We start from the raw sequence: 12,789 nt of genomic DNA on the forward strand, positions 1-12,789 counted from the left end.
CACACACACACACACACACACACACGTCCCTATGGCAGCCATCTTCTTCACTCTATATCTGTGTTCTTAAATCTTATCTCTGCTCATGCAATTACATTTGTTGTCGTTTTACTGACTCAGAGGACAGATAAAGTAAATACAGAAGTGACAAGTAGAACAATTTACTGCGAATGACTTCATCCATGACAAAAAACAACTGTTATTCAGACACATGTACGCATGCACACACACACACACACACACACACACACACACACACACACGTGCCATTCGTAGCATTCTTGTATAGACTCCATCCATGCAGGGCTTTTTCCTGTTGTACTGTGAGGGTCCATGTCTCGGCCCCATACAGCAGTACTGAGTTGACTCCACAGTAGGCCTACTGCTGTACAGTAGGACGGTCCCATGCCTGATTTCCACACTCTCCTCATCCCGTGCAAGGCCTTCCAGGCAAGCGCTCTCCGAACCCCCAGATCCCGCTCAGCTGAGGCAGCCCAGGCCCCGAGGCGAACATCTGTCTATAACGTTCAATGAAACTATATGAATATACACTATAGAATGCTATGTCTACATAATATGCTATCTAAATTACATAAGTTTAGACTTGTGCCTTTGCATATGCCATGCCTGACTGTTCCTTTAAAAATACGATTCCTGCTTTCTGTTTTTCTCTCTCTCTCTCTCTCTCTCTCTCTCTCTCTCTCTCTCTCTCTCTCTCTCATATAGTTATGCAGGCTTGTCAGGAGTCTCAGGACCCCTGCTGTTAAAGCATTTGCTCCACAAAAACCCTGAGTGAAGATTGAACTCAGAGTAATACAAAATGCACCCGCTTTTACACTTGTAAACACCCATGTTTTTTTACAGTGTGTAGTGTGTATACCTGAACTAACCACACCACAACTCTCCCAGCCTCAGCAGGGGGGGGGGGGGGGCACAGCTCTCTCACCTATGCCCCCCCCCACCCCCCAAGGCCAATCTAATGAACTCTGGACTAGGGGAAGTTCTACCTCTTATAGGGTAAACTGTAATGGTGCATTTATAAAACGCCTTTCTCCAAGGCGCTTTACATATAGATTGTCATTGTGCATTACATTCACCCTTACACTATACTACACACAATGTGTAGTCGTGTTAGTACACACATTATACTCAACGCTGCTGCTATCAGCTTTGAAGTAAAATCAGCAGAAGAGGACATAATTAAGGCGACAATACGCCCATGCACCTGCTACGCCTGTGTAGCCTAGTATACGCTATGCGTACCCGATGAGTCTCCAGGGGTGCAAACCGTGCAATGCATTCATCTTGTGAAGATGTTTTATAGACCCGTCTCGTAAAAGAAAGTTTATTAGTGGTTCACTAATGTGACAATGTCAGGTCCAATTGGCCGCGCTCCACCTACCTGAGTAGAGCGAAGATCGCCTCTCATTGAACATTGATGAGGTGTGTCAGTCGCTCCACCTCCATGTGTGGACAGACCTGTACTCCGGTACTACACTGCTCTGTTTTTTTGAGTGGTGCAACCACTCAAAAACAACTACAACCAGCAATGTCCGTGTACCTGTGTACCTGTGTGTTAATGTCCGTGTACCTAGTGTGTAGTCATGAGCACGAGTGGTGTGCGCATGCGTGAAACTGGAACGACACAGAGAATAAATTGGAACGACACAGAGAAGAAATTGGAACGATACAGAGAAGAAATTGGAAAGGACGATAGTGCTGTGCCTGCTAATGAGAGAGAGAGAGGGAGAGAGAGAGGACTGGGGGGGGGGGAGAGGGGAGTTGCACCACTCTGTTCACACAAGTGTGATTTTTTAGGATTGATTTGTAAGATTTTACGGTTGACTTTTAATAGCTTGGCCCCTAATTACATATTAGAGTGATCTCTTTCATGTGATTAATTCACATTTATTTTAACAGTTTGTTTTTGTGTCAGGAGTGCATTCACACCGAGCTCCCATGCATGTTTGTTTGTTTGTTTATTTGTTTATTTTCACATACAAAAATATTTCGGGAAATGATACACAAGGTAAATAAAAATGTGAAGGAGAAAGCCTAAAAACCCTCCAGGGGCTTGCATGCCTGGCTTCTCCAGGCATGTTTATACATTCATAGTTGTTGCATGGCTGGCCAACGTTGAAGCGCTCAGCCCTAGTGGTCAGAGCAGGGACATAAGATTCATGCCTGACCCACACAGGGTTTGTAGTAACTAGTAATGGTACCACACGTTGATGAATTATTGTCTCCACCAGGCCGAAGGCATAGGGAGAGAGTATGTTTTGCACTCCGTCCGTCCGTCCGTGTGTCCGTGTGTCCGTGTGTCCGTCCGTCCGTTAGAAGCTAATCTCGGCCACCGTTAACCCGGTCGATGCCAAATTTTGCACACACACTCCCTGGATGCCAACGATGAACCTCTGCCCCAAAATTTCCAGAACGGCCTGTTATAGCGCCACCAGGAGGCCGCTTTGTGCAAAACAAGTTTTTGCACAGTACACCTACAGATTTTGTCCAAACATCGCGCAAATTGCTACACAGTCTCTCTAGTTCACATCTGGCTTTTAGAGCGCCACCAGGAGGCCCACTTTTGTAAAACACATTTTTGGATATTACTCCTCCGGATTTTGTCCAAAAATCCCGCAAATCGTTACACAGTATCTCCATAGTCATGTGCTCAAGACGGATGTGTCTGATATTTCATATTCCATCCTAATTGGCTAACATTGGCTTTCAAATTTTGCAGGATTGGCCTGTTTTGAACAAAAAGCCTCAAATCATGAACGCAGCGTGCAATTTGACGTGAAATCTTTCACGCACTTTCCTACTAGGCTGAGGAATATATCCCACCCATTTCACATTGGCCTGTTATAGCGCCACCAACAGGTGGATTGTGCATGCGTGCGATCAACACGGATCTGCACCATTTCCCATATTCCATCCTGATTGGCAAAGATTGGAACAAACAAACAAAAAACATGTTTATATTACTCCTAAACATTCCTATCCTCCTGGTGGAGACCTGTGCCCAGAAGGGCACTTTTTGATTCTTATTGGTCAATCGCCAAATTCAGCAGTGTGTTATTTCTGGATAATGACCGCTCTGCTCTATAACAGACCACTGCCTAATCAAAGGCTCGGAGCACCTGGCTGCAGCCGCTGCGCTGCTTGGGTTTTATGCTGTACGTACCCAACATGACAGCCATGTAAACTAACACACATTAATGTCATTTAACTAAACAACATGCTTTCAAGAATGTTTTTGAAAACATTTGAAGCGAAAAATAGACAATGCTCTACCCGAAAATGTATTCCAGATCAACACTCGACGCGACTGCGGGGCCAACTTGGAATACTTTCATCACCAAAATAGTTTGTTTTGTTGTCACTTTTGGGTCAATGTGTGTATAGTAGCCGTGTAATAAGTGGGATAATGTATGGCTGCGTGGTCATTGTTGACATATAAATCACCCTGTCCCATACTCTCTGGAGTGATTATATAGCCACTTCCAGTAGACTATGTTGATTGATTGATTGATTTATTGATTGATTGAATTTTTTATTCACAGTATGTAGAATGGGTAGGCCTACATTTCAAACAAAGTCAATAAATAACTGCTCTATAAGACTTAATTGTTTCCATCAGGTTCCTCCAGGCTATAGGCTTTAGTTCAGAGCAGAATATTTTTCTCGTTGCTTAAAAAAAAAAAAAAAAAAAAAAACACACACCTGTGTGAACTTAGTGTTGCAACTCCCCCCCCCCCCCTCCTCCTCTCTCTCTCTCTCTCATTAGCAGGCAACAGTGCCTGTCTCTGTCTCTCTCTCTCTCTCTCTCTCTCTCTTTATGACAAACAGCGCCCCTACTGGTACTCATTATATGATGCTCATAGTCACATGAACACATAGGTGCGACCGTGCGGGACATGGACAAAGCTGTTCTTTGGAGTGGTTGCACCACTCAAAAAAGGTGTGTGTGTGTTTGATTGACTGATTGAAATATTTATTAACAGTTTGTAGAATTTACAGTACATTTTAAGCACAAACTCAATACAAAGACTGTGAGTGGACGACCCAATTAAGCATTAGGCCTACACTTGTTTACAACAGGGTCCACATTGTTCAATTCATCAATTGAGTGTGTGTGTGTGTGTGTGTGTGTGTGTGTGTGTGTGTGTGTGTGTGTGTGTGTGTGTGTGTGTGTGTGTGTGTGTGTGTGTGTGTGTGTGTGTGTGTGTGTGTGTGTGTGTGTGTGTGTGTGTGTGTGTGTGTGTGTGTGTGTGTGAGAGAGAGAGAGAGAGAGAGAGAGAGAGAGAAGCAGAAGCTTGCGCGTTGCCACTAGAGTGAGGTAGCCTACTGCCTAGTCTATACTGTGGCGCTATACTGCTGCTGCTGCGCAGACAGGCTATACAGTTAATCGAATTCCTCCAGTCTTTCTTCGGCTATGGGGTTAATATAAGCATCATCTGGAATAATAAAAAGAGCGTCTGTCTCTCCATAACAGACAGTTATACGCATCGCCGCGCTTTCTTTCCAATCTATATAGGATCTACTAATCTCAACGAACGGCTCGGACAGTTTGGGCTTTTTGGGACGGTATTATAGACGGGATGGCTGGCGCCAAGTGCCTTTTGAAAACCTCAAGGTAGGCTGACTGTTGTGCTTCTGTTGTTGAGCTATAGATTATAGGACCGTGTCAGATATGTAGGCTACAAACACGTATGACACGTGAACGAATTCGAAGTGTATAAGTGAACTGCCATGTTAAATTGAATCAAAGCGACAGAGAAGCAATAGAAAGGCAACTTATTTCATGTAGGCTAATTTGTAAACTAAATTTGCGATTAATGTAATATAATATTAATATCCGTGTAATCCTAATTAGCGTCTTAATTTGTATTGTATTTTTTTTAATAAATCGCACGAAGACGCTATAAAGAATAAAGTCCGATGTCGGCTTGCAGGCTATTGCGTGAATGAGGGTCATAGCCAACAGGAACAGTTGTAGCTACTTAATGCAGTTATACAGCTGTGTTGTATTCATATATTATTTGCTTAGTCTCTCTCTCGACGGTCAATTTCTACGCGGCCATCGATGCGCATTTCATGGGTAGCCTACGTGGAGCAGTCTCGTCTGCACTTTTACAGTAAAGGTTGCTGTTACATGCCGTTTATATTTTTGTTTATTGGGCTTCCAAAATAAATGCTCTGCAGACTGCACTATGTGCTGTATAGCTACGTATACAAAAACGTGCCGAAAAACCATACTAGATCATAGCCTAAAAAAACATCCTGGGCTCATGGGGGAAAGCTGGACGCTATCCAAGCGCATATATGAAATGCATCCTATATGCATTGCGCTGATTGCGGGGTCGGTTATTCACGTCTGATCGCGTTGGAAGGCGGCGCACGCGAGCGCACTAAGTTGTCAGTGCATGCAGGCTGCATGGCTCATCTGATCTGAGTAAAAAAAATGCATTGATGTTGTGCGTGACAAAACAATACAACTGTCCTTAAACTGTATAGGCTATACGCATACACACATTACCTAAAGGACCGCGCGTCTCTCTCTCTCTCTCTCTCTCTCTCTCTCTCTCTCTCTATAGGCTATATATACTGTATATGTGCGCGCGTCACAGTGACAGTGTGTGTGTGTGTGTGTGTGTGTGTGTGTGTGTGTGTGTGTGTGTGTGTGTGTGTGTGTGTGTGTGTGTGTGTGTGTGTGTGTGTGTGTGTGTGAGAGTCACAGTGTGTGTGAGAGAGATCTAGCCCCATATGTGCCCTCAATCCCATATACGCTCATTTTGGAGCTACAGAATGAGCGCATGGGACTGAGGGCACATATGGGGCTAAAGGGGATCCAAATTCCACCCCCCCCCCCCCCTCTTTGAAACAAATATTGCATCTAATTATAGTGCCATTCAACAGTTTCTGATAGGTAGCATAATATATCTCAATATATGTGGATTCATGTGTGCATTGGTTTGGGGGAGTTAGAAAGGCACAATTTAAAAGCAGATAAAGACATCTGTATGATGCATGGACTGTTACATTCTATTGAACCTGTAGGGCAGCTACAGTATAAGGCTTCCAGGTGGTCCCCAGCTAAATGTTCGTAACCAAATGAACCCTTATCAATCTTTAACACTTTGCGAGTGTATAATATGAAACCAAATGGACCCTCAAGAGTTCAATTATTAAACTTACAAGAAGTCTACACAATTAGAAAATATATAGACGTTTTATTTTGATCAACGTTTGCCTGTTATCCCTCCTAATGTTACCAACACCAACACAGCGTGGCATTGTGGACAGAATTATTTAGGTTTGGGGTCTGCATGAGAGGCTACATCTCATCAAATGGTGGTCCGTGGATTAAACGCTGAATAAATAATGGACCTTGATATGGAAAGGATTGAAAATGTAGCAATACAGGAGACAGCAACATGCATCAGGTTTTAATTGTATTAAATATAGACTCAAATGGCTATATTTTAAGATACTAAAAGGTTTTTGCAACACAACAAGCTTTATTTCAAAACGTAAGCCCCTATTATTACACTTACTTACTTACTTACGCTGGATGGTGTCGAGCCTATACAAGCACAAATAATATGTGAGCTATAGCTATTTTTGAAAAAAATAAAAATAAACGTTGACACTTTTCACCTATAATGACATTTTGGTGGTTAAAGATCAGCAATTTGCTAATGGATGCTGTTCTTGTGATGGCTGCGTGCCAGAGAGAGAGCCACGATATTCACTAATCTCACCCAGAAACAACAAAACAAAATGTAGGCTGTACATCCTCGTACAAAGCCCTTGGTCAGATGTCAGAGTGTATAGTCACTCGAAGCTAGGGGATAATATCATCATACTGTATTATCATCCCATTGAGACCTGAGACCAGATTCTACAAATGTCTTTTAAATCATGACAGTTTTCTGAAAGGCCTATAGTTACTATGTCAGTCAGTGGTGTTCTCAAACCTTAACCTTTTCATGTCAAGGACCCCAAACAACTATACTGTATGTATTCAGCCGCTGACCCCCATCTGAAAATATGTTGCTCCAGGGATCCCCCCCAAGCAAAGACACGAGTTAAAAACGTTTGCTGCAAAATAATTTATATTCAAAGTAGGGCCGGGACTAATTGCGATTAATTTAGATTAATTAACTACAGAAAAATTAATCGCGATTAACTACAGATAAATTAATCGCACCTTTTTTTTCACCGCGGAACATTTCTCACTGGGCGCTTTTCTATAGTACTGAAAACTGGAAATAATAAAAAGTCACCCCATTTTGTATTGCCTAGAACTGGAGGTCTGACAAAAAACAGTAACAATATGAAGTAAGTACAGCTTTGTGATGTCACTGAGATGTACTTGTTACTGTTACTATTTTTTTTTCAGACCTCCAGTTCTAGGCAACACAGAATGGGGTGACTTTTTATTATTATTTACACAACAGGTATATTAATGACAGTAAAATGTTGAAAATGAGTGGTATCCTGTAGTCACTATTCGTTGATTCACTGGGATACCAAAAAACATTTAAAAAAAAGGTTTCTCGCTGTTCTCGGGTTGAATATTGATATGCGATTAAAATGTGATTAATCTAGATTAATTAATCGCAAAGCCTCTGATTAATTAGATTATTTTTTTTAATCGAGTCCCAGCTCTAATTCAAAGACTTGCACATGTTTTCATGACTTTTCAAAAATAGCAATCTACAAGCTTGTATAGCGCTATATAAGCTTGTACAGTATATTTTTCAATAAAGTATAAAGTGTTAAAGTAGTTAAACCCTAAGGTGACACAGATGCGTTTCAGCTGTTATAGAATGCCATGTACTGATTTAACTGGTTATTCAGGACCTCCCACTGCGCCGTAGACGTGTTTAACTTATTTAGCGTTCTATGTAATGATGAACATATAACGTTGGCTTACCGCATATCAAAGCTCTCGGTCGATCGGCAGCTCCGTGTTCAATTGGCTTTCCCTTCAGCCTCAATGCATTGAAAAACAGAAAGGTCCTTTTTATGAGAATTCCAGCTCAGATCGCGACCGTGTTTAATTGGCTCAATAGCAACACCCCATTGACCGTGCGTCTAAAATATGAATGCCTCTAAAGACCCTTAGGTAGTCAATAGTCTACCCCTTTTGATGTTAGCATTATGTTATGCTTTAGCTATTGAAAAATAGCAGATCTACAAGCTCATAGCGCGCCACCGAGTGGCGCGCTACGAGCTTGTAGGTCTGCTATTTCTTTAAATTGAAGAACGGCTGACATAGAAACATATAGCTTTTTCAGAAAACTGTCAGGATGTAGAAGACATTTTTAGAATCTCAGGTTAAAATGGGTTAAATGAATGAGCTTTTCGAGGCACCTAACCTTGGAGCCCTAGCCAGGCGACCTCAGACTGAACCCTCCTGATATCACACTGGCCTGAAGGCTTATGGGAGCAGTGTGACGTAGCATCAGATAGCTGGATGTGTGTGTTCGCCCATGCATGCTCAATAGCATCCACAATATACGGCATGGCTGGCTGCATCTTTATCTCAAATCATTTTGCTGGGGGCCGCCTGGAACCCCCTCAACCCAGCTAAACGATGGAGAGTTGGTAACCAAATGGACCCTTATTAGATCTTTACGGGTCCCTGATTTCATTTTATGCTTACAAGGTTTAAATTATTGTTAAATTAAACATCTGGTTTTGCCTGTTGTCTCTCCTAATGGTACCAACATCAATACAGCATGGAATTCTTTAGTCTTGGGTTTGAGAGGATAAATGTTGATATGAAACAGGTTGAAAACATAGACTGTAAAAAATATGGACAAAGCGTTCGCCGGGTCTAACATGAACGTAAAATGAAGCCTGTAATAATATGGTAATTCCTGATGTAAGTCGCCATCTTTCTAGATCCGTTTGGTACCAGCTGGCCATTGGCTGGCTCCGTTTTGGACCAGCTGGCCATTGGCTGCCCAGACAACGAGGCGGGACTTCCCCCCTTCTTCTCCGTTGGTTTTTATTTTGACTCGAGTGGGAGGGGAATCCCGATCATAGACTGTAACGGTAGCCACGCCCCTCAGAACATACGCGATGTTTTTTTTTCTTTATGGTCATTTTTGTAATTAATGGGACCATCATTTTCCAAAAAGAATATTATGACATTAGAAATGAGACTTTAAACTAGTGACTGGAAGAAGAAAGTATTCATGACCATGTTTATTAAGGTAATACAGTCTAGGTTAAGTTGGGCCAAAATACATGGGCCTCTATGGAGCTATGGGGCTTTTTGGGTCCAGTCCAGCGCCACAACAGGCCATTATATGAACTACCGATTTCAAATGAGGCTTCACAAAATATCTGGCTGACTGCCCCCCTGGTTGAAAACCACTGGTCTAATGATGATTGTTATGGAGGCTGCGTTCCGACAGAACCACCACATGTCGTCTGCCTTGTACAGTATGAAGGCTCAGAATCCGTATGTCTTTCTTGCAGTAACTTCCAGTCATCTGCCATGTATGAAGGCTCAGAATCCACCGAGCCAGAGGGATGCAGCACAGACGGCAAAACGGTGGGGTCCTCCGTCACTGCCTGTAAGAAGGTAAGGACACCCTTCAGGTCAGCTAGAGTGTGTGTGTGTGTGTGTGTGTGTGTGTGTGTGTGTGTGTGTGTGTGTGTGTGTGTGTGTGTGTGTGTGTGTGTGTGTGTGTGTGTGTGTGTGTGTGTGTGTGTGTGTGTGTGTGTGTGTGTGTGTGTGTGTGTGTGTGTGTGCTCGCATTCATGTTGGAAGGGGTGGTAAGGTTATTGCAAACACATCTGTCTGTCCATCCGTATCATGTATGGACAGACATTTCACTCTTCATTATGTGTATGTCGTGTCCGCTTGTTTACCACATATGTCTGTCTGACTGTCTGTCTGTCTGTCTGTCTGTCTGTCTGTCTGTCTGTCTGTCTGTCATACACCAGCCATTCTGCCCATAGATCACAAAAATCACACCCGTGTGAAGTGAGTGGCGCTCTTATCATCATACATCATCTCATTCAGGCCAATCACAAGTCCTCACCTCCGTCTTCAATGTTTGCACTCAAAGCTGGCCATTCGTTGTCAATGGCATTCAATGTTTGTGTTAACACAATGTTTGTGTTTGCACAAACCATCAAAGCTGGACATAGGAGGGGCTAGTGCCCCTAAAAAACCAAGATGCCTCATTGCCCGCTGCGGTTCATTGGAGCGACCACTGTTCCGTAGTGCCGATCCAGGACCCGCCTTACCGTGTGTCTGATTGGCATAGTTTTACTGAGGTTATAGGGGCTTATAGGCATATAGTTGTAAAAAATAAAACTGTCAATCACAGCGACTACTGGCCAATCACAGCAGGGCTTTCCTAGAACTGCGGTGGGATTCATAATCACGCGTCAGTCAGTGTGTCTGAGGCTTCCAGATGGTTTTTAACCCATTCTGACCGGGCACCCATTTTGGTGTCAGCATCATGTTATGCTTTAGCTATTTAAAAATAGCAGATCTACAAGCTCATATCGCGCCACCGAGTGGCGCGATACGAGCTTGTAGGTCTGCTATTTTTTGAAAAATCGAAGAACGACTGACATTTTTAGAATCTGATCTCAGGTCAGAATGGGTCAATCAGACCAGTGTGTGTCCAGCGGAAACCTCGTATGAATCTGATCACAGGTCAGAATGGGTTAATACCCTCTCCTCTAGGGTGCCATGGGGAGGGACAGCCATGATAATATGATCTAACAGCCTGACAGGCCCTGGGGTCCGGTGCATTGATTATACCGGTACTATACAGTAATCATCTCCCAGTGCCACAGAGACAGACAGATAGAAGTTAATTTGAACCGTAAGAGTTACGTAGTGTACTGCAGCACTCCACAACCTGATAGGAGAGTGTGGAGAGCAGCCATCCAGGAGTCCTGAGTCCTGGTGGAGTCTGCGGCCAATTTCATATTAATTTGGGATTTGAATGAGCACCACTGCTGTATATTGTAGAAAAACACGCAGTGACATCTTTCTTATACTCGGGCCCGAGGTCCATGGTGCTCTACGACAGTGGTTCCCAAAGTTTTCAGTTTGTGACCCAAAAGAGAGATTAGACGTTTGCCCGGGACCCAAACTAGTGAAAATAGCAGATCTACAAGCTCACAACGTGGTGCTTCGCTTGTAGCTTGTAGAGCTTGTGAGCGTGTAGATTGGCTATTTTCGCTACTTTTGAAACACTAGAGCGGTGTCGGTTTGGCACTGGCCTACTTGGAACGATTCAAGTTGGAAATGAATGCCCCACCCAGTTATTATGTCTGTGTCGCTTTTATGCCCTTATATGGAGTTCTTTGTCAGGCGTGCCCAAATATGGAGTCTATGCCGACGTCAGAATGATGTCAGAACAGGCCAGCTCCATTATGTGGAGCCTGGCCCTGTCCAGAACCCATGCAGGCAGAGGACCTTTTCGGGCGGTTCTGGACAACCGTGGGTCCGACCGACTCGACACCGGGCACTGCACTCCCTGTGGGGGTGTGGAATGCGTGTGCCAGGCATGTTCAAATATGGAGTGTTGTCAGAGGTGATGTCAGCTGTTTCCCCTTTTAAGCCCATATATGGAATTCTTTGTCAGGCATGCCCAAATATGGAGTCTGGGCCGGGCAGAGGCCGATGGGATGAGCGGTTCTCAAGTTACGTTGATTTACGTACCGTACACACAGAGAGAGACAGAGACAGAGACAGAGTACATTTATAGATAGATAATAATATTTGTTTGTTTTTAATTAATGGAGTTTCTTTGATTTTTCTTTGATTTCTTCATGAAATGACAGTCAAAAAACCATTGAATTTGTATTTAATTTGTGAAAAATATATATTTTTATGATTTGAAACAATAATGTAAGGAAAACAAAATGTAAGAAAAACAAAATGTAGGAAACAAAAATAAAGGGACCCATAAAATTGTGTCCATCGACCCACAAATGGGCCAATTGGGGGAACAGTGCTCTATGATATAATGTTCCATGGTGAGAACAGTATTATATATAAACAGTATACACAGTATTATGATATAATGTTCCCTGTATGGTGAGAACAGTATTATATATAAACAGTATACACAGTATTATGATTTAATGTTCCCTGTATGGTGAGAACAGTATTATATATAAACAGTATACACAGTATTATGATTTAATGTTCCCTGCATAGTGAGAACAGTATTATATATAAACAGTATACACAGTATTATGATATAATGTTCCCTGTATGGTGAGAACAGTATTATATATAAACAGTATACACAGTATTATGATATAATGTTCCCTGTATGGTGAGAACAGTATTATATATAAACAGTATACACAGTATTATGATTTAATGTTCCCTGTATGGTGAGAACAGTATTATGTATACACAGTATTATGATTTAATGTTCCCTGGTGAGATCATGGAGTCTGGCCATGTGCACAGATGGCCCGTCTCAGAGGGGACGAGTCGAGAACAAGGGCACGGATTAGCACAATAAATATATACAGCATAATGAACACGATGAGCGTTATGTAATAACTACAATATTGTAGTCCCCCCCCCCCTCCCCGTCCCCCCCAGAGAGCATATCATCTACAACCTTTGCAGTTAACTATACTGCAGTTAACGGGGCCCATACTACAATTTAGATATTTACTGTAGCAGACGTTCATAATCCAGAGCGACGTAGAGTAATATAAACAAGAACAACACATGGTAATATATCAGATATAGAAATCAAGGATCATAATTAAGGAGAA

At 42.7% G+C, this 12,789-nt stretch overlaps 1 protein-coding gene across 1 annotated transcript in view; it reads left to right on the forward strand.

Moving 5' to 3' along the window:
* Nucleotides 1-4,564: 4,564 nt before the first annotated feature.
* Nucleotides 4,565-12,789, forward strand: part of sphkap (SPHK1 interactor, AKAP domain containing) — a gene marked incomplete at its 3' end in the record, with an annotated part of 60,434 nt that continues 52,209 nt past the window's right edge. The window contains 2 exon segments of the mRNA XM_083772487.1: nucleotides 4,565-4,636; nucleotides 9,499-9,604. Of these exon segments, the coding sequence (XP_083628613.1) occupies nucleotides 4,602-4,636; nucleotides 9,499-9,604 (141 nt within the window). The 5' untranslated portion in view covers nucleotides 4,565-4,601.

Source organism: Protomyctophum parallelum (genome assembly GCF_964188405.1).
Source record: "Protomyctophum parallelum genome assembly, chromosome: 9".
Lineage (NCBI taxonomy): Eukaryota > Metazoa > Chordata > Actinopteri > Myctophiformes > Myctophidae > Protomyctophum > Protomyctophum parallelum.